Source organism: Caretta caretta, chromosome 9 (genome assembly GCF_965140235.1).
Source record: "Caretta caretta isolate rCarCar2 chromosome 9, rCarCar1.hap1, whole genome shotgun sequence".
Classification (NCBI taxonomy): domain Eukaryota; kingdom Metazoa; phylum Chordata; order Testudines; family Cheloniidae; genus Caretta; species Caretta caretta.
The window spans coordinates 60,855,326-60,877,416 of record NC_134214.1 but is presented as its reverse complement, the minus strand read 5'-3'; the positions used below and the strand labels follow the sequence as shown (position 1 = coordinate 60,877,416).

General features: G+C 58.6%; 1 protein-coding gene across 2 annotated transcripts in view; it reads right to left on the bottom strand.

The window, feature by feature from the left end:
- Positions 1-22,091, bottom strand: part of NHSL2 (NHS like 2) — a 165,030-nt gene that overhangs the window by 120,994 nt on the left and 21,945 nt on the right. The window contains exon 1 of one of the 2 annotated variants that reach the window (XM_075132353.1): positions 16,210-16,305. The exons of the other annotated variant lie outside the window; for it this stretch is intronic. Within the exon in view, the coding sequence (XP_074988454.1) occupies positions 16,210-16,225 (16 nt within the window). The 5' untranslated portion in view covers positions 16,226-16,305. Of the gene's footprint in view, positions 1-16,209; positions 16,306-22,091 lie in introns of those variants that run through there. 2 annotated transcript variants of the gene reach the window in all.

The following is a 22,091-nucleotide window of genomic DNA, read 5'->3' as shown; positions in this document are numbered from 1 at the left end:
TTGCCATACGTTGTAATTGGGAGGAAATGAAGACATGGAGTGCCCCCCTCCTCCCCGCCAAGAAGGTGCAGCTCACTCATCTCAACCCAAAGGAAACTGTAGCACCAAAGTCCTGGCACAACTGGAGACCCCTGGAACGTCCCGATTGGCCACACTGAAATGCCCATGTCTCCTGTGCCTACGAAATGCACCATTGAGGAGATACTGCAGGCCATCAGTGTCTGTGCTAATGCCTCTAGGCCTCCGGCCTGAGCAAACACCCCGGAATCCAGTGCCTTGTGCGACTTCACCCTTACTACCAATCCCGGGGGAAGCCGGGTATATATGGGAAGAGCCGCGTGGCTCCAACTCAGGTCAGAGCTGGCTGTTGTGTGCTGCCATAATAGATCAGTATCTGACTAATTTTCTTTCCACATGGTATGTCTGGATCATGTCCAGCCTTCTCTGAGCTGCAGACAGGTGCAGCCCTCTCTGCCCAGCAGAGATGCACGCCGTCCGGCCTCTCAGAGCAACACAGCCTGAGAACAAACAAATTCAGATCCAAGGGCTGTGGCAGTCTGCCCATGCCAGTAGTAAGCCTGCCATTCATGGCCAGGAGAAGGCAACTGATGGGACCTCTGGCCTCTTTAAAGGCTGCTGGACACAGCAGGTCCATCTAGATCCTCTTGTGACTGGGTGTCCCAGGTACATCCTTGAAATGGACACGCCATGCAGCCATAGAGTGAGGGCAAAGCCTGGGATCCATCTTTTCAAATCCCAGCTCCTGTTTCAGAAGGAAAGTTCAGGGTCAGGAGGTTCCTATCAGCGCAGAGCTGCCAACTCCTGTTGGAGGACAGGGCAGCAACACAGGGGATGCCTGAAGATCTGAGAGCAGAGTTCAAAGTTCAACCAAGTCCCTGGGAAAGTCCTTACAGCCACTGGGTAACTTAGTGATACTGAAACCTGGTGGGAGGATTCCCCTGACTGGAGTGTTAAAATCAATGGTTACAACCTATTTAGGAAGGATCGAGGGCAAAAGAGATGGGGGAGGGGCACTCTGTGTCAAAAATGGCATTACCTGTTTCTGAGTCACTGACAACTCAGAAGTAAAGGATCCTGAATGCTTATGGGTCAATGTCCTACCGGAGAAAGCACAAGATGGGCTATTGGTTGGCGTCTGCTACAGACCAAATCACACTAAGGAACCAGCTCCACATTCATTTAGCCATAAAGCAGAGAAAATATAAATCCTCACTGATGGAGTTTGCAGATGACACAAAAATCAGGGGTTTGGTACGTAATGAAGAGGACAGGTCGTTGATACAGAGCGATGTAGCTCGCTTGGAAAACTGAGTGGAAGCAACAGTATGTGTTTTAATACAGCTAAATGTAAATGTGTACCTCTGGGAACAAAAAATGTCGGCCATACTTCCAGGGTGGGGGACTCTATCCTGGGAAGCCAGGATTGAACAAGATTGGGGTGGGGTGGATAATCAGCTGCACATGAGCTCCCAGAGAGATGCTGTGGCCAAAAGAGCGAATGCGACCCTGGGATGCATAAACAGGGGAATCTCGAGTAGGAGCACAGAGGTGATTTTACCTGTCTTTAGCACTGGTGCGACCACTGCTGGAATCCTCTGTCCAGTTCTGGTGCCCACAATTCAAGAAGGATGTTGATAAATTGGAGAGGAGTCAGCCAAGAGCCACAAGAACAACTACGGAAGTGAGCTATAGCTCATGAAAGCTTATGGTCAAATACATTTGTTAGTCTCTAAGGTGCCACAAGTACTCCTTTTCTTTTTGCTTTACAGTGATAGACTCAAGGAGCTCAATTTATTTCACATAACAAAGAGAAGCTTAAGGGGAGACGTGATCAGAGTCTATAAGTACTTACATGGAGAACAAATATTTAATAATGGGCTCTTCAGCCTAGCAGAGAAAGGTTTAACTCAATCCAATGGCTGGAAGTTGAAACTAGATAAATTCAGACTGGCAATAAGGCATAAATGTGATCACAGTGCTCCCTTCTGGCCTGTGAATCTATGAGTCAGGCCAGCTGTTCCTCTGGCTCTAATAGCTGTGTCTACTGCGCCCTCTAGTGGCCTCCCTTGCCCATAGCAGTGTCAAGCACAGTTGGCTGGCCCAGGACCAGTTCCGTGTGTGGGCACTGGTAGCAGCAAGGCAGTGCATGCTGGGGCAGGGTGGAGTTGCTGGGCGCTCACACACAGGCTGCGTCCTGGACTGCATCAGTGTAGGGTCATTCACCTCCCCAGACTGGGCTGCCTCCTGTCACTGGTCTAGGTGTGCGGCGTGTAAGAGAAAGAGCAGAGGGGCACAGAGGATCGGGCTTAGTACCAAGTCTTTTCTCACAAAGACTTTACCCAAGGGGGACTCCAGAGCAGTGACTCCTAATTTACACCAATGTCACTGAAAGGGGATCAGGCTGGTGGGAAGGCCTGGGCATGGCAGGAAGAACACTGGCCAGGCAGACAAAGGGATAGATAATAAGACAGAAAATATCTATGCCACTATATAAACCCATGTTATGCCCACACCTTGAATTCTGTGTGCAGTTCTGGTCACCCCATCTCAAAAAAGGTATGTTAAAATTAGAAAAGGTGCAGAGAAGGGCAACAAATATGATCAGGGGTATGGAACAGCTTCCATAGGACGAGAGATTAAAGAAGAAGAGGTTTTCTACCCAGAAAAGCTTATTCCCAAATAAATCTGTTAGTCTTTAAGGTGCCACTGGATTCCTTGTTATTAAAGAGACTGTGACTTTTCAGCTTAGAAAAGAGATGAGTAAGGGGAAAATGACAGAGGTATATAAAATCATGACTGGTGTGGAGAAAACAAATAAGGAAGTGTTATTTACCCCTTCACATAACACAAGAACCAAGGCTCACCCAAGGAAATTAACAGGCAGCAGGTTTAAAACAAACAAAAGGAAATACTTCTTCACACAACGCACAGTCGACCTGTGGAACTTGTTGACAGGGGAGGTTGTGAAGGCTGAAAGTATAAATGGGTTGAAAAAAGAATTAGTAAGTCCATGGAAGATATGTCTATCAATAGCTATTAGCCAGGATGGTCAGGGATGCAATCTCATATTCTGGGTGTCCATAAACCTCTGACTGCTAGAAGCTGGGACAGGGGATGGATCATTTGATAATTGCCCTGTTCTGTTCACTCCCTTTGAAGCACCTGGCATTAGCCACTGTCAGAAGGTAGGACACTGGGCTATAAGGACCATTGGTCTGACCCATTCTCATGTTCTTAGGCAGGAACTCCAGCAAGAGATCAGCCTGAGAGAACAGTAGTTTTGTTTCACCCATGCTCATTGGCTCCCCAGTCTTCTCTCTAGACCAGGCCTTTCCTCCCAGGGGATGGGTGCTTCTCCAGGAGATCAGGCAGCCTCTTGTGCCCTGAGTTGCACCCATGGGAGTGAGGAGTCCCCCTGTCCAGATAAGCAGCACCAATCCCCCAAGGCATGGCCAGAGCTAATGGGAATGCATCCTGCCTTCCGTGCTAATCAAGTCTAGCTTGGCCTCCCGCACAAACCAAGCACTGTCAAGGTATGTGTGTGCATCTAACAGCCCAGTTCCACAAGCCAGTACCCTCCTGTGCCCGCCTCCCAGCCATCCGTCACGCCCTCAATGCAAGACACAGGCCAGCGAATGCCAAGGAATGGAACTGTCCCCACAACAGAGCAGCTGGTGCCAAAGATCTGCACTTCACATCCTCTCCTGTCGGTGGCAGCAGCTGACCACACTCAAGGCAAAGCTGTGTCACTGGGTGCTGGGTGTCATGGGGCCGCACTGGCCAGCTGCAGCCCGGGGGTCTGTCTCTGCCCAGCCTGGAGTTCAGAGGGGTCGGACTGGGCTCTGGGCTCGAGCTCACCACAGAGCGGGGCCGACTGGCGGTGGTCTGAAATACAGCAAGCCTCCCATGCGATGTGTATGCACAGCACCCACTCCACAGCCAGCAAAGCTGGTCAGTGACAGAAATGGCTGCCCTTACCAGGGTCCTGCCAGGTTCCATTTCCCAGCCCGGGAGCAAGAACCCCATGCACCCACTTCACATAAAGGTCCCCAATCTCCCACCGAGCAGCACTTCCACTTCAACAGGGCAGGAGACTCCCTTTTCCCACCTAAGCCAGGGACCACCCCTCACGCAGCATGGGACAGCTGCCAGCCAAACGTCCCCACATCCCAGCAGGCAGGTACCCGTGTCACCAAACACGCAGCAGACACAGATTGGCGCCTGACTGGCACTCACAGCAACAAGGGCAAGAAGGCTGGGCCCTCCCCCGGCCCACAGAGGGCTCCCCCAAGCCAGCCCAGGCAGCTTGCCCTGCTGCAGACCTGTGGGTGCGGCCCCAGCACAATCAGTGACTGCTGGCAGCACACACAGGGCGGTCAGCGTGACAGGGGCACTTCACATGTCACCACCACCCCACTACTGACAGGGGCTTTTGAGTGTCCCCACATTACAGGGGGCGCGGTCACAGGGGGATGGAGCTGACACGGGGGTGGCTGGGGGAGACTGTTCCTGGGATGTCAGGGATCCTCTCTGACTCTGCTGGGGCCAGGCTCACAGCAGGGCTGGTGCTGAGGACAGCGCTGGGGGGAAGGAAAGTAGCTGGCACCTTCACTCCTGTGGGCCTGTCGAGTTCGGCTTCTCTGGTTCGGTTCCCTGCACTGAACTGTCCCGCTGGCAGACGGCCCCCCTGCAGTGCCACAGGCAAAGCCATCGTTGACTCTCCCCAGTGCCACCAGCGAGCAGAGGTGCCAACTGGGAGGCGCAACGCCAGGCTGAACCCAGCGAGGAGCCAGCAGGACCGAGGAGACTGAGAGCGGCCCTCTCTGTGGAGTCTCTCTCTTGTACCCTCGGCCAGCGCTCGTGTGCTGCCAATGACACTTCAGGGAACTGAACTGGAAGCTGGTAGCTCTCCCTCGGGACTCAGCCACCACCCTCCTGCCCTGGACTCACTCTGCACGGACCCGTCTCCTGCAGATGGATGCTCAGGCTGGGGGTATTTTCCAAGGTGGGGCCGGAGTGGCTGGTACCCGCCCTGTAGTCCTTTGTGTGCTGGGTGGTGCCAGCTGGTGTCGGACCCTAGGGGGAGCGTACCCAGTTAGCACAGCACCCCAGCTGCCCACCTGCCTTGCCCTGGAGTGGGGGTTCCTGCCTCGAGAGCTGCAGCCCAGCTGGGAGCTAAGCTGTCCCAGCCCTGGCATCAGGTGCTTGCTGTGGAGAGGCAGTCGGGGGCAGGTTCAGATTCACCCCTTCCCAGCCAGGCCCTGTCCAGGGCTCACAGGGAGCCTCTGTTTACTGACTGTTCAACAAGACAGCAGCTTCTCTTTGGGATGGCGCCAGGCAGGTTACTATGGAGCTGCAAGACACCCTGACGCTACTGCATGGGCCTTCCCACTCCCACATCTCTGGCTAAGGGGTGAGGTGCCAGGGGGAAGGAGGAGGGCAGCGGCAGCAGGACCAGTGACAAATCCCCAGTGAGGACTGAGCTGAGCACTGGATATTCTCCTGACCCCCCGCCCTAGCTCTGAGAGCTCAGCCTTGCCTGGGGGGACAAGGGGGTGAGGAACATCTGGCAAACAAACCCTCCCCACACCATCGGCCTGATCCAATTGCATGGCACATGTTTGCTAGCACAGGCAGGCAGATTTCACACGCCGGCTCCCTCCCTCCCTGCCTTCGCTCTGGGGCTCTAATCACAGGCATCTGCCTGTATCCCTGCAGCAGCCTTGGTCCCAGCGCCGCGCAGCTGAGAGCGGGGAACTAGACACTCTGTTGCACATGGCCTGGGAAGGCTCCAAACCACATTACAATAAACGCCAGCTGCATATCAGCATCATAGCAAGTTCGGCTCCAACCCATCTCACGCCACTTGCTCTGGGACACGGACAGACCCAGCCCAGCCAGACATTTCAATAGACCTCAGTAACATGCAACATTTCCCAGGCAAAGAGGAAGTCTAATATCCACTGGGTGCCCCTCATGAGCTTCCCCTGCTGGACTCACAACCCGCTCGCCTGAGCTGTGCCTCGCACATATTGTCCAACCCTTGGGCTGCTGGTGCGCACAGCGCCATGCACACCTGCAATGCTGGACACACGATGCCTGGGAGTGCAGTGCTGGGATTGGGCTGGCCGTGCATGTATCACTGTCACATGTGGTTGCACAACGGACTGGACCTAATGCATGAGGCAGCTGCTCCTCAGCCATGTCCACAAAGGCACTGGTGTAAGTGGGCACACATCTATGGGGCTGGGCTGATTTACAATAGCAGCAGGCTTGGCCCCAGGAGTGGAAGTTAACCATTCGGGTCTCTCAGTATGGGCTGGGGATATGTGATCAGGGGAACACGAGTCCTTCCTCTGACCTCCCCCAGAGAACAAAGCAGTGGGCTATGCCACCCCAGGTCAGACCTGGGAGCTGCCACACAGAGCATGGCAGCACGCAAGCACATTGCATCAGACACTGGCTCACTGAGTCCAGAATCCTGGTTCCATTGTAGGGAATGGGTAACTGCCTCAGTAAAGATTCCTTCCTGATCCCTGCTGCGATCACCCCTGCCTGAAGCATGAGATTTGTTCAGCTACCAAAGCCATGACTAATCACACCATTATCCAACCCCTTTTCAAAGCCAGCTGAGAGGAAATGGAATCGCTCCAGTGGAGTCCTTTGACTTGATCCCCCCCTGCAGCAGTGAGTTCCACAGCTCCGACTACTACCCCCCCGCAAAACAGCACTTCCTTTGATCTGGTCTAAGCATCCCCGCCATTCATTTCATCCTATGTCCTCTTGTTCTCATAGGCAGGGGATGATAGGGAGGAGACGCTGAGCAGCGCTTGTTCTGCCAGCTCATAACACTGAACCCCGCTTGAGCTCCCCTGCATTGGTTAAGCACCCTTGAATTCTCCCTGTCTCCTCCTGCTTGCCAAATAACACCGGGCTGGAGGCCAGCCCAGCCCATTGGCCCTTCTCAGTCTCAGCAATCCCACATATTTCTTAAGCTGAGGTGCCCCATAACAGACACAATGCTGGGGCAACCCACGGTTTGCTATCTAGGCATGGTACAGAGTGATGGGCATTATCCACGCCCCCGGCCCAAATAGCCCAGCACTTGGAGATGGTCTCTTAGACCTCCAGGGCTCTTCCTGAGATCCAAGCATGGTAGGGTAGTGTGGCGAGCTGACACATAGAGTGACACCAGCGCATCAGAACCTGGCCCCGTGAGTCCCTTTCAAATGCACTAAACCGACCTAACTGCTATTCCCTGTGTGCCTGTCTGTCAGGCTCAGCCCCACATGTTCAGCCTGATCCTTCTCCCACTTGGTGCACTGCCCTGGTGCTGCCCTTGGAGAGCCCTGTGATGCACAGTCCCTCCTGTTGCCAGGCCGGGGGAGAGGCAATGCTGGCTCCTGGCCCGCTAGCAAGGAGAAGCTGACTCAATCTCAGCACTTTGCAGCCCTTGGAAGGAGATTCTAACTTTCTGCCCAGAGAAGGAGGGTCCCTCCAGCCCCAAACAGAAAACACTTCAAACTCAGCTCCTCAGAGGACCCTGCTAGGGGAGGAGCCTGGGGTGCAGTCATGGGACAGATGCCTTCTTGCTAAACACGGCTCCTCAGTCCCATGGCACCGGCCTTGGGCCATGGCATCTGCCTGCAGGTGCTGCCCTTTCTCCAGCCTCAGTGTAGCATATTCCCAGGGACAACATCACCTGCCCTTTTCCTAGCACCTGTCACCCCACAGGACCCCACAGCACTCCTGGAGGGACTGGGATCACAGCAGGCACCACTGAAAAGCAACTGCCTCTGGGGCACGACATGACAGCTGTTCAGCAGCGCACAATAACACTGCACCATTTTGAGACTGTACCCAGCTGATGCTGCACAAACTTCAGCGGGACAGAACATAATGACCAGTGCTGGGGTTTGCCGAGGACCGCGGGGTTCACAGCCCCAACTTTTGTGCAAGTGCCCCAGGATCTTTAACAATCATGGGCAGACAGGCCCTTGATTCCACCTCTCACCTGATGCCTGGCATCTCCCGCAGCACAGCACCCCTAGCACCAGGGTGGGGCAGCACGGATGTGGAGAAACGCCCCCTGTTGGACACCCGCCCCACTGCCTTCCTTTAGGCATGAACGAGGCCCAAACCCCATGTATCTGGTGAGATCTGACCCCGCCAGCATGAAGTGAGAGCTGCGACACGTTAGGGGCACCTGGCTTCACCCAAAGCAAACTCTCCCCTTATGCCTGCTTGCAAGGAAGAGCTGCCACTGCCCCATATGGTGTCTGTCCTGGCTCCAGTCCTAGGCCTAGCAGGGTCCGTGGGAACCACCCCACTGCAGCTGCTCCTGATAGCTGCAGGTGCGGCTGAGCTGAGGTAGAAGCTCCCCCCAACACGACACCGCCTGGCCCCTCCTGCAGGGTGGCCTTTGTCACTGAAAATGAGCACCAGGGAAAAATACAGGGAGAATGGGCAGAACTCAGGGGCCGGGCTAGGGAAGGGGGCCCAAGGGAGAGTGTGCGCAGCATTGTGTCCGGGACACAGGTGGCCAGTCAGTACCTGCCCCCAGGGTGTGCTCCCAGCCCCTCCCCCAGACTGCAGTGTGCACAGGAGCAAGGGGAGCTGTCAAGGTGAAAGGGGAACAAAGCTTGTGCACACACAACACCCAGCACCCCACGGAGTACACAACTCCATACACACCCAGCCCAGAACTCCTCCACTCCGCACCCATGTGCGCACAACTTCACACCCTCCAGTACACACACACACACACACTGCTGCTCCCACTCCCTTATGCACACAGAACCACAGAAATGTGGGACCAGGAAACACCTTGACAAGTCCCCAAGTCCAGCCCCCTGCACTGAGACAGGACGTAGTGACCCTACTCAGCGCCACACAGATCATCTCCATACGAGGGACACAGTGCAGGGGCCATCACAACTCTCCTCTACCAGACTTCGACGCTGGGAGAATCTCCCCTGTCCTGCTGTGCAAGCACACGGTTGTGTGTTTGTGCGCGGTCATGTGTGTGCATGCGTGTGTGGAGTCTGCATTTAGTTCACCAATCAGGTTGATGACTTTGGCACAGCTCTGTTACACTTGTTGCGCCCGATGCCCTTGGCTGGGCACCTTTTCCCCCTGAGCACGCTGGACGGACACACAGACTTCTGCAGTTCTCCCGGCAGTCGGGTCTGACGCTCATTTGCAAAGACAACCCCAGGTGCAGGGAGGGGAGAAGAACGGCCCATCAAAGGCTATTACAAAAACCCCTTTCTGCTTCCTGGAGTGGGAAATAACATTTGCTAACCTGTTACCATTTAAGAATTATGGAAACTCGGCCTTTGGCCTCCTGCCATCGCTGGCCATGTCCCAGCAGAATACACCCCCACTGACCTGCTGCAGTGTTCTCTTGATTTCAGTATCCCCCTAGGGTCCCTCCAGTGGTCTTGCTCTCCGGGTCCCAGGGCAGCCGGCACACAGCAGATGCGTTCGCCCTGGATCCTGCTAGGGCCATATCAAGCAGTTCAGTAATTCAGTGCCTCATGGAGTTGTGAGATCAGCAGCTGCGTTGCTGGGTTAACTGAGGGAGTTAGCTCATTCCCGCTAGCGGCTCTGTTCCACCTTCGTTAGACTCCCCCCGGCCATACTGCCAGGCTGTGGGTAGGGCCCCTGCTTGTGCAATCTCCTCATTGTTCAAGTTCCTCAGAGTTACCAGGCTGCTGAGGGGCCGCTCTGCTCTCGGTCGCCAGAGCGCACAGGACTTTCACCGGGCACCGCAAAGCAACGGGCCAGGTTTGTACCCACAACAGGCACTTGGGTTAAAGCTTGGCAATGCACACACGCACACAGAGAGATCTGCACACAAACACACACACAGACCCACGCATGTACTTGCACACCCAGATCTACACACACACACAGATCTGCACATACACACACAGACCCGTGCATGTGCTTGCACATACACAGAGATCTGTACACAAACACAAGTACCTTTAGTCCAGGATCCACCTGAGCGCACATGGCCAGTCTGCTCCCCTGACACATGCATCCCAGACTGGCCGGGCAGCGAGCCTGGTAGATCTGTGCAGACCAGTGTCCTCTCTATCACCCCACGTGCTGTGTCTCCAGTGGCCAGGCTGCTCTGTCTGACAACTGCCCATTCAGTCCCCCCGGAGCCGCTCCGGAGGACGGGACCCAACCGCGACACACATACACACATGCGAGAAGAACAGCCAATTCTTCTGGAGCGCATACTCGTCCCCATTCAGCGTGTCGCTGCTGGCAGAGCCTGCCAGCCAACTCCTGCTTAATCCCCACTTTGTGCCGCCAGCCAATGCCCTCTGTATGCACACCCAAGCCAGGCCTGCTGCCTGGCGCAGGGCCAGCGGGCACACTGTGCTTGGTACTCTGTGGAGGGAAGCCCCTTGCTTCTGGACACTGGTAAATCGAGTCAGGTCAGAGTCCTGAAGGTTTGAATTGAGTCATTATTAACTCTGCCCCCTGGGAGCAGGGTCCCGATGCAGCACAGCCCTTAGTGACACTCAGAGCTCCCACCACTGCAGTCTCTCTGGAGACATCCTCCTGCAGGAGGCCTCTCTCTGGTGCAACTGGTGGGCACATCGCTCCCTGGACCGCCGCCCCTGTGCCCGGTAGAGCTGTAGCCTTCAAGCCTTCTCTGGACTCACTAGTGTGGTTCCCCATTTCCCCAGTGCTGCTGTACTCGGACCGGGTCCTAGTGCATGGGGCTTTACAAGCATCATCAGAGGGGCCTGACCAAGGGGGTCCTGTGGCAAAGGAGACAAGTGTCCACTGGGGCCGGGAGGTGTGGGGCAGGACAATGCAGGTCACAGCGGGCGAGTCAATGCGACCGACAGTTTCACCAGATGCTTGGGGATGCTGCATCCCGGTGCCGCACAAACCATGCCCAGGCTGTAGCACCGCCGGGTGGGCTTGGCTGGCTCCAAACGGGAGAGACTCTGACTCACTTGCTGGCTCCCTCGGAAAGGCCAAGGCCAGGAGGGCCCATTGTGATCCTGCTGCCCCTGTAATCCCTTACAGCAGATCTTGCAGAAAGACAGCAGAGCTGGACCAAACCATTGTCAGTGCTGGAGCATCCCTGCCACCCCTGGGTACACTGTTCCCACGGCTCATTATGCCCCTGCCCCCGGGTTCCAGCCTTGGCCCTGCCCACCACTGGAGAGCAGGCACAGGCAGGACGGCAAGCTGGTGACTGCAGTGCCTACTCTAGCATGGGGGGGAAGCTGCCCAGGGACAGGTCCCTGGTGAGCCTGACACCATGCCAAGTGCTGCCACCCCACTGTGTCCTCAGTAGGTGTTCGGGGGTGGAGGGGGCTTTTCTCACCTCTTCCCCTGGAACCACAAACAGGGATGTCGCAGACCCACTGATCTTCTCCCTGGGCAGCATGACGGCCAGGCCTCCCCTGGCCATCAGGGACTGGGTGGAGATTAGCTGGTGGGGGAGAAAAGGGAATTTGTTCCTTTTAAAAAAAGAGCTGAAACCAAAGGCAAGAGCTGGTGTGAAGCGACAGGGTGGGTGTAACTGGTTCATCCTCTAATGCCACAGAGCGCGATGGTACATGGTGGGCCCAACCCTCCCCCACCCTGGGGCCCGATCCTGCCCTATCAGGGACCCTGTGTCGCCATTCACACCTGTGCAGAGCAGGCGAGTGACATGCCCACGGTGGGGGTGGAGGGCACTGGCTTGGCCGCATTTCACACTATCTTTGTAGAAGTGGCACTGACAACACCAGACCCATAGGGGTGGGGGATCCACTGCTGCAGTGCCCACCCTGCCAGCTGACTGCTCTGGCCATGGTGCATCCCTCCTCCACTCCCTCTGGGCCAATACCCCCAGGCACCCCTTCTCCCTCCCGCCATGGCCTCACGCGCCCTGCAAAATCCAGCAAAGCCACTGCCTTGTCCCTGTCCTCATGCCCTCTGTCCTCATGCCCTCTACTGGCTGGGCAGCTGGAGTGCTGACCCGCTGCCATGACACTATCTGGAGCCGTCCCCCAATGAGGCCTTCAGGTGCTCCCTCGAGACAAAGCACTGCAACTTTGGCATGGTCTCAAAGGCACAGCAGGGTGTGTATACGGGGAGTGTGAGCGCACATACACACATGCTGGGGCAACACCAGAGCGTTATGCATGGCACAGGACTGGCACTGTCTCCTGAGTGAAGGATGAGCGAGAGAGAAATGTCCCCTGGAGTGAGCTTGGTTTCTGTGAGTGCCAGGTGCTAACGCTCTCGCTGCCCTCAGGAACTCACCCCCAGAGCACAGACCAGCCCCTGCTTCATGGCTGTGCCAATGCCCAGGCCAGCCTGGGGCTGAGAGGGGAGGCAATGTGCTCCAAAGGGCACTGCACAGCTGCCTGATTGCCAGGGCTCTGGCACGTCCTGGCAAAGCCCCCTCCTGCTTTGTCCCACCCCCGATGCCAGAGGAGCCAGCCACTCCGGCCCGTCACCTTCCCAGGAGCCCCTCCATCTGAGGCACTCCCAGGGGCAGGGCTTACAGCAGGTGGGAGGCCCCAAGTGCCCATGGCAAAGGGGCTTGAAGGTCCTAGTCCAGACACTGGGCATCGTCTGTTATTAATACAAAGTGCAATGTCAGAGACCACCTCGGCTTCTGCCTGAGTTCCAGACGGCCGGATGCCTTGTCAGGGGTGAAAGTGAACCGGTACCGGCCCGTAACAGTAAGAAGCTGTGCCCCCCCGTCGGCCACCCTGCTGGTAGGGACCCTACCAGCAGGGCCACCAATGAGGAGGGGCTCAAAAGGGGCAGTCACGTTAAAGCGATGCTGCAGCAGTGCTTTAACATCCCTGCCCCTTTCCCTCCGGCCCCACACCGGGTCGCTGATGTGGGGGTGGGGGTCGGGGGGGGGCAAAGGAAGCAGCTGCCCCGGGGCCAGAGATTTAAAAGGGCCCGGGGCTCTGGCTGCGGCCGCAGCGGCCAGAGCCCCGGGCCCTTTAAATCGCTACTGGAGTCCCGGGTGGCACAGGCCAGGCGGCATGGAAGGGCTGGCTGGGGGACGCTGACCCCCAGCCCCACCCCTTCCACTTGAGGTAGGGTTACCATATTTGAACATCCAAAAAAGAGGACACTCCATGGGAGGTGTCGGCCCCGCCCACAGTCCACCCCCGCTCCACACCCACTCTGCCCCTGGTCTTGCCAATGGGAGCTGCCGGAGTGTGTGTGTCAGGGTGAGCGGGGGGGAAGAGTGAGTGTGTCAGGGGCAAGGAAAGAGTGAGTGAGAGTGTCAGGGTGAGCACAGGGAAGAGTGAGTGACTGTGTCGGGGGAAGGGAATAGTGAGTGAGTCGGGGTGAGCAGAAGAGTGACTGAGTGTGTCAGGGTGAGAAAGGGAAGAATGAGTGTGTGTGTCAGGGTGAGCAGGGGGAAGAGTGAGTGAGTGTGTCAGGGTGAGCACAGGAAAGAGTGAGTGTGTCAGAAGGAAGGAAATAGTGAGTGAATGTGTCAGGATGAGCGGGAGAAGAACCAGTGAGTGTGTCAGGGTGAGCATGGGGAAAAGTGAGTGTGTCAGGGGGAAGGAAAGTGCGCGTGGACTGGGCCCGGGAGAGCTGAGTGCCCACCGGGGCAGGGCGAAGGTGCACGGCCGCAGCAGGCAGGAGGAGCGCTGGGTTCTGCCCCCCGTGTGAGGGGCTGGCCGGAGTGAGGATGGGCAGGCGGGCGGTAGACAGCGGGGCTGGGCGTGCCCGGCCAATCCCCTCCCCTGGGCGAGCAAGGGGGCGGGCTGTGCTAACTGCCCGCCCCTTGGTGGACCGACCTTAGTTCGGGGCTGACTTCACCGTGTCTCCAGCCGGCAGTGGAGGCGCAGCCCAGCCACGAGGGTCCCCGCCTAGCACCGCCCCGGGCCGAGCGGGCAACCCCTGGGCAACCCAGCCAGGCAACCCCTGCCCCAGCCGGCATGGAGCTGAGCTGGCTGCTGGGGGGTGCAGCCCTGCTGCTGCTTCTGCTGCTGCCCGCGCTTCTGGTGCTCAGCCCTGCTGCCCACTTCCTGTTTCCTGGGAGCCACGGAGTGGGGCTTGCAGGTGCTGGCAGCGTGCAGAGAGCCCTCCAACCGCCCCCCCCCCCCGACCCGACGAGCCAGAGGGACCTGCCGGGGGGCGAGGTGGGGAGTCCCGGCGGTGCTTACCTGGGGCAGCTCCCGGGAAGCATCTGGCAGGTCCCTCTGGCTCCTAGGGTTTGGTCAGGTCAGAGGGCTCTCTGCCCACTGCTGGCACCTGCAAGCCCTGCCCCTGCAGCTCTGATTTGGCAGGAGGGAGCCGGTGCAGCACACAGAGACCCCCTCCGCCTCTGTGCCTAGGGGCCACCCACATTGGAGGCTCCTGCCGGCAGGCAGGCGCTGGGAGCTGGACCAGGAAACGCCACCAGCCCTGGGACTTTGGACCAAAGGGTTACCATACATCCGTATTTTCCTGGATGTTTTTAGATATTTTAAAATTCCTCCTGGATGGTGATTTAAGAACTAAAAAGTCAGACATGTCTGGGAAAATACGGACGTATGGTAACCCTAGCCTGAGGCCCCGCCCCTTCCAGGGACCAGAGCCAGCCCCGGCCCCCATACCGGTAAGTCTTCGGAGTTACTTTCACCTTTGTGCCTTGTTAACAAGACACAGGGACGGAACAAGCTCACACCGCACAGCCCACCAAAGCTGCCCTACCCCAGCATCTTCCACATGGATCATCTAGTTCCCATGTGACTGACCCCCCTCCCCCCATCAAGTGAATCCTTCCCCACCAGGCTGCTCACTTCCTGCCCTTCCCTGCTCGTCAGGAAGAGGAAGGTGTCAATTTCAATTTCTGTTTCCAGGCTGATTTGCCACAGACTCTCACACGCTGGCGCCCAGGGCCCATCGGTCAGGGGAACAGACCCATATAATCTATGTGCTGCAATACAAAGTAACCCCGCCAACCCGCAGCCGTTCATTGCACAGGAACAGATGATTTACTCGATGAAACAAAAATTTTGCGCTTGGAGTCCGAGACAGGCAAATCCTTTGGCTTCCCATTTCAGGGCATGCGCCAGTCCCTACCGCCTGTGATGCCCACAGAGCAGAGTCAGCTTTCACCTCCCCCAATGTGACCATCATTTGCAGCGTCATGCCTCCTGATTGCACCCACAGGAGGGAGCAGAGCCAAGCCCCCCGTCCCCCAGAGTGTCTCCTTTGCCGGTTGGCCAGTGCAAACTCCACTCAGCTCAGCGAGATGAAGCTGAAATTGATGCTCTGCGTTGGACATCCTCTTGGACCCGACTAGCACCTTCTCATACCAGCCCAAAGCACCGGTTAGCGAGGCCGCCCGGCTGATCAAGACACAGGGAGTTACTCTAACGCTCCTGCCAGAGCCTCCGGGGGGCGCACACCTTGTTCTGTGCCCCTCCTACATGGTGTCTATTCTAAAGGTCTGGATGGCGAACGTCACGCTCCTGAATGGCAGAGGCCAGGGTACGCACCCTGTCAAAGCACAGTGACTGTCCAGGACATTCAATTGGGGTCAAGACCTTTGCCCGAATCCTCAGCAACTGTCCTGCAGAGACTTTACAAAGCCACCATGTCTAACCGCAGCAGCCCTCCCGCTGGTCAGAGAGCTCAGCTGGGGGTCTAGCTGTGGAGAGCAGGCCCCCGGGGCTCGACCCAAAGAGCCGGGCCACCACGATGCCCCAGGCCAGCACCCCCGTGATTCCACTACAGAGATACTCCTCTGCTGTGGCCTGCTCCCTGCTTGTTTGTTGTAACAAACGGCACAGAGGGCTTCTTACACAGAGCCCTGCCGGAGGAGGAGCAGGAGCAGTGCTCCCTGCTGGGCTGCTGTTGCACACCTGGCACTGAGCACCCAAGTACGACACCACTGGGTGCTGCTGACACAGACAGGAACCGCGCAGAGCTCCCAGCTTCGCCAGCACTGCCTTGGGAGCCTGTTCTACCAGTACCATGTGCCCTTCTGCCCCCGACAGGTGAGTGCCACCCAGTGAACTGCAGATCACCGCAGCAAGAGAGCCCAGAGATGCGTCTGCCAGGGAGGAAAGGGACTAGCCAGTATACAGGTGCCCACTGAATCCCTGGGGCCAGAGTGGTGTGTGCCAGAGGTCGTATGTGTCCCCCTAGCATGGCCCCACAGACTGGCTGCCAGCCCCAGGCCCATGGTGTTACCTTTGATCCGGCGCATGGATCCGGTTCCCGGTTCTGCGCTGCTGCTCGGGGGATTGGCAGGGAAAGGAAGGAGCAGTTTGGCTCAGCGTTGCGGCTCCATTCACCTGCTGCTCACAGCACAGACGAGTGAGCCTGGCTCAGCACATGGAGAGGAGACGAGGGGGTGGTGAGACGGGAGGGCTGGGGGCGGCGTGGGGGGTGGCTGCAGCGGCTCAGCTGCTGGAGCCCCTGGCAAACACACACGGCACTTCCCCAGCGCTGCACAGCGGGAACTGCAGACACCCACACGAGGAGCACAAAATAACGGCAGGTGAAGAAAATTCTGCCCAGGGATGGAGACATTCACACTCATTCTGCAGCACCACAGGGAGACTGGGCGACCCCAGGGGCCCTCGCCCCTGCCCAGGGCTGGCAGCATGAACAGGAGGGCAGGGAGCTATCTCCAAGCTGGAGGGAGAGATCTGGTTAGCCAGGGAATGGGGAGAGACAGGCCTCAACCAGTCACCTTTGCTGCTCGTGCTTAGCCCAGCCCTGGTGGGGTGGCTGCAGTCCAGCCGTGAGCAGCTGTGGAGGGACAGCATCCGGTGTGCGAGGTAGGTCAGGTAGGTGGCACAAGCCTGGGCTTAGAGGCTGGTGTCACCAGTAATACCAGGGTGATGAGCTCGCTGTGAGTTTTAGAAATCCACATCAAAAACAAACATGCAGCTCAGCACAGATGTGCTTCTGCTCTGAAGCATGGAGGGGACTAGGCGTCAGGACTGAGGGGCACCCGAGGGGTAGAGCCGGGGGTGGGGGAGCATGGAGAGGACTAGGGGTCAGGACTGAGGGGCATCCGAGGGGCAGAGCAGGGGGCGGTAGCCCAGGGCTGGTCCAGACCCCTTGTCACCCCATCCTTGTGCCAGGTGGCTATGTCCACCCCAGCCCACTGTCAATACCACCAGAGCCTCTGTCGCCCTGCCTCTGCCTCCTGCCAGTCCCACCCGGCAGTGTCCTGTGGTGAGGGGGTGCGAGCAGCAAGTGGCAGCGAGAGGCAGGGCTACACAGCCCCAGCGCCTTCCAGCCACTCTCCCGTTAACTCGCCCAGCCTCAGCACGTGGGGCCCGCAGGCCGGGTGCCATGGCAACCTGCTGCCAGCTCTTCCCAAGGCTGCTCTGAGCAGCCGGCTCCGTGGCAGCAGGAGGGGGCAGCACCATGGCCTGCGAGGACAGGACTCTGCCCAGGGATGCCTTGCCAGCCCATGTGGGACCTGGGGGCCAAGCCCAGCCACCCCACAGGGCCCCTAGCTAGTAGGAATGGGGGTGTGCACAGGAACACCTAGTTCAGTGATGAAATGCTCCTTTCTTTGACTAGTTCATGGCATGAACATGCATAGCTTCTGATGTGTCCCAGCACCGCCCAGCCCAAGTGTGCCCACCACTGGCATCGCCCAGACCGGATGTCCCTGCCCCTGCCTCCCCCCCGGCACCACCTAGACACGTGTCCCTGCCCAAACCCTGGCACCGCCCAGATCACATGTCCCTGCCCCCCGGCACTGCCCAGATCGAGTGTCCCTGCCCATGCCCCCTGGCACAGCCCAGACCGTATGTCCCTGCCCATTACGCCTGGCACCGCCCAGACCGCGTGTCCCTGCCCATCTCCCCCTGCACTGCCCAGATCACGTGTCCCTGCCCCCCTGACACCGCCCAGATCAAGTGTCCCTGCCTCCCCCCCGGCACTGCCCAGACCGCGCATCCAGTGGTGAGCTGGAGCCAGTTTGCTAGAACCAGTTGTTAAATTTAGAAGCCCTTTTAGAACCGGTTGTTCTGCGAGGCGGAGGTGAGCTGGGGCGGGGGGGGGGGGGCGGCGACGGCGAGAAGGACCGCCCACACCGCAGCAGGTAACCCGGGAGGGAGACAGGGGAACCGCTCCCCACCCCAGCTCACGTCCGCCACCCTCGGCCTGAGCGGGAAGCTGCCGCCTGCTTCTCAGCCCTCCCCGGCTTCCCGCGTGAACAGCTGATTCGCGGGAAGCCGGGGCGGGGGGTGGGGGCAGAGAAGCAGAGTGGGGCGGCGCTTTCAGGGGAGGAGGTGGAGGTGAGGTGAGCTGGGGCCGGGCGGGGAGCTGCCGGTGGGGGCTCTGCACCCACCAAATTTTCCCCGTGGGGGTTTCAACCCCAGAGCACCCAGGGAGTCGGCACCTAAGGTGCCACTTTTGATGTGATCAGTGGGGGGGAGCGGCTCCCCCACCCCTAGGAGATAGAGGGACCTGCCAGATGCTTCCTGGGAGCTGCCCCAGGTAAGCACCGCTGGGACTCCCCACCTCGCCCCCCGGCATGTGCCTCTGGCTCTTAGGGGTGGGGTGGGCACCCACTATGGTGGCCCACGAGACCCTCCTGCCCGGTTCTGGGGGCAGTCAGGGGACAGCGGAGGGGGGTGGATGGGGCAGGGGTCTGGGGGGGGCATCAAGGAACTCGGGGGGGTTGGATGGGGCAGGAGTCCCGGGGGGTGGAGGTGGGCAACGACCCCCTCATGGGGTGAGGAGGGAACCCGTTGTTAAGATTTTGGCAGTTCATCACTGTGCGCGTCCCTGCCCACCCTCTCTGGCACCACCCAGACTGTATGGAGAATCATAAAACAAGAGGGTTAGAAGGCACTGTAGGGGTCATCTAGTCTAGCCCCTGCCAAGACGCAGGATTTGTTGTGTCTAAACCACCCCTGACAGATGGCTCCAGCCTCCTCTCAAAAACCTCCAGTGAAGGTGCCTCCATGATTGCTCACATGCCCACCCCCGGCACTTCCTAGACTGTGCGTCTCTGCCCACCCCCCTGCCCCAACGCTGCCCAGACCGCACCCGTGAGCCCAACCTCATAGCACTGGCCAGACCACATGTGCCCGTCTCTCTTGACACTGCCCTGACCATGCATCTCTGCCCATACCCCCAGTGCTGCCCAGACTGCACATGCCCACCCCTGCCCTTCTCACAAAATAACCACCCCCCAGCTCTCCCCATTCCAGATGTGTCTGCTGCAAACACTGCCCTGAACTCTGCCCCATACTCACCTGCCTGCCCTCGCCCAGCAGAGTCCCCCAGCCACATGCCCCTCCCGGGGTGGCAGAGGCTGTACTGCAGTCATGGCTCCGTGGTTATCGCCTTGTCCCTGAACATAAACCTTGCTGGGCTCGGCCCTCGCTGCAGCCTCCCTGCTGGGGCACCCTTGCCCGCTCCATGCTATGCAGGGCTCTGTGCCAGCTGCCCCCATGCCTCATGGGCTCTGGTCTGGGACAGCCTCACTGAGCATCCCAGACAGGAGGGACCAAGCAGGGCAGGGTTGCTCCCTTGGAGTCATGCCCAGGGCTCTGCCCAGGCCCAAGCAATGTCCCCAAGGACACTGCTCCTCAGATCTCACTGCTCGACACTCGCCTTGCTGGCAGCCTGCATTTCGCCCAGCAGTTTAACCCCTTTCTGCCACCTCCCCTGGATCCTTGTGGGTCCGGTGACCCCACCCCTTGTTTGGCTGGCACTGGTGGGGGTGTCAGCTTAGCCCCCAGTGCTAGGAGCTGGGCAGCCCCCTCCCCGTGAGCAGCCAGGGAGGCCTCCCGGGAGCTGCAGCTCATTCATGTGGCGTTTCTTCCTTCCTTCTTGCTGGGTCCTGCAACCGCGAGGCACATGAGGCAGCCAGGGGAATCCCCCGACCCAGCTGCAGCCTCCGGCCGTGCCCAACCCCGAGGGGCCCACGGCTGCTCCCACTCCCGGACTCTTAGCTCCAGTCTTGGGAGAACACAGGCTCGGCTCCCTCCCAAGGCCTGGGGGTCATTGTGCCTAGCTGGCCTCTCCCTCCTGCTCTGCTCTAGGGACCTGGGCAGCAAGTTGATAGGCAGGAACCTGACAGCTCCTGTGCATGGGAGCCAGGCCAGCCCTGTCCCCCACTATTTGCCTGTGACCCCCAGGGCCTCAAGACTTCTGCCACAACTTCTCCCATAGCACCCCTTCTCTGCAGCCTGCCCTGGCCCCACGCCCAGCCACCATAGCACACGCCCAGTGCAATGGGATCTGGGCCTGGATGGTGCTTGGTACCCCTGGCCCTGCTACAATCTGCGAGGCTCCCCCTGCCCCTCAGACAGAGGGGGTACCCTCCTCCTGTGCTAAGGAGCCTTGGCACTGATGGCACCCCAGCCGCCAGAGAGATCAACACCCCAGGCCACGGGTACTGCTGGCCCACACTGGCTCTGTGAGCATAACCCCAGCCAACATTCCTGGCCCCCGGGCACACTGCCCTGTCCGCAGCCCCTTCCCTCGGAGAGCAAGCGAGCCAAGCGCTCTGAGTGGCCCAGGAGGTGGCAGATGGGCGGGGTGGGGGGAGTATACACTTCACCCCACAAAAAAAACGAGGAGTCTGGTGGCACCTTAAAAACTAACAGATTCATTTGGGCATAAGCTTTCGTGGGTAAAAAAACCCACTTCTAGTCTTTAAGGTGCCACCAGACTCCTTGTTGTTTTTGTGGATACAGACTAAAACACAGCTATCCCAATACTTCACCCCACATCACCGATATCAGAGAGCCAGGCCACACAACATCCCTGGAACGGGGTCAGTATCCGATGGGAAACAGGCACCGAGTGGGGAGGGGACCTGCTCCCAAGCCAGGCAGAAGCGGGGGGAGGCACAGCCTTTCAGGGAGGTACAGCCCCCCGCACATGTTGTGCCCCAAACCCAGCTTGCCACCTTCTCCACAGAGCCTGCTCCAGCCCCATCTTTAACCCGGAGCAGCGCACAGCCTGTGGAGAGCACAGCTCCCAACATGCAGCAGTCTGGCAGACGTGCATGCTGGGAGCTGCACTCTGCATAACCTGCACCCTGCTCCAGGCCGGAGGTGGGGCCTATGGCCAGCTATGCAGCAGAAGCTGGTGAGCTGGGATGGGCACAGTGTGCTTGGGGGGCCAGCACCCGCCTGTTGAAACAGCTGGGATTCTAGCTGCACACGAGGCAGGAGTTTGCGGCCAGTCCGTCTCCCCATCCCACAGCAGAGCAGCCGCAGGTGCACAGTAGCAGGACCAGGCTCTGCACCATGTGTGCAGACACCAGCTGTCTGCCTCCTTCCATGGCAGGTGCAATTACTGCTGATGCATGTGTTTTTCCAGAGGGCCCAGCTATTCACAGAGGTCACAACAACCTCGTTAGCATCTACCAACAAGCAGAGAGGTCTCCAGACGTCTACGGCTGCATTCTCCAGGTGCCTGGCCACTTATCATAGAATCATAGAATATCAGAGTTGGAAGGGAACTCAGGAGATCATCTTGTCCAACCCCCAGCTCAAAGCAGGACCAATCCTCAATTTTTGCCCCAGATCCCTAAATGGCCCCCTCAAGGATTGAACTCACAACCCTGGGTTTAGCAGGCCAATGCTCAGACCACTGAGCTATCCCTCCCCCCACTTATCCTGCAGTGCAGTGAGTCCCTCGGCTGATCTGCCAGTGACCAGCAAGTCTGGGGGCCTGAGCCTGCCAGCCGACCTGCAACCCTGTTCTAAGTGAGCCCTGGGCCCATGCCCAGCATGAGGCCTGGAGAGGCTTCAGCGCAGCAGCCCGCCTCCCTCTCCCGCACGGAGCTGCTCTGCTCCCTGGGCCAGGAGGCCCATGACCTCTGGAGTTAGTGTCCCCCCAATGACACTGGGGTGGCATGTGCTACCAGTAGCCCAGCTTGCAGCCCTCCCCGTTTGCACGTGACCAAGCCAGTGACCCCCAGGCCACCGTTTCACTGTCCAGAGTTGCAGCCACTTCCAGGAGGTGGGAAACTTCCTGGCTCAGGCTCATGCTCTCCATGGGCCTGCCCCTAAGCCAAGAACATAGAGAGCCGAGAGCCTGCTTGCTGGGGATGCTGGAGCGGCAGCCTGCAATCTGGATCC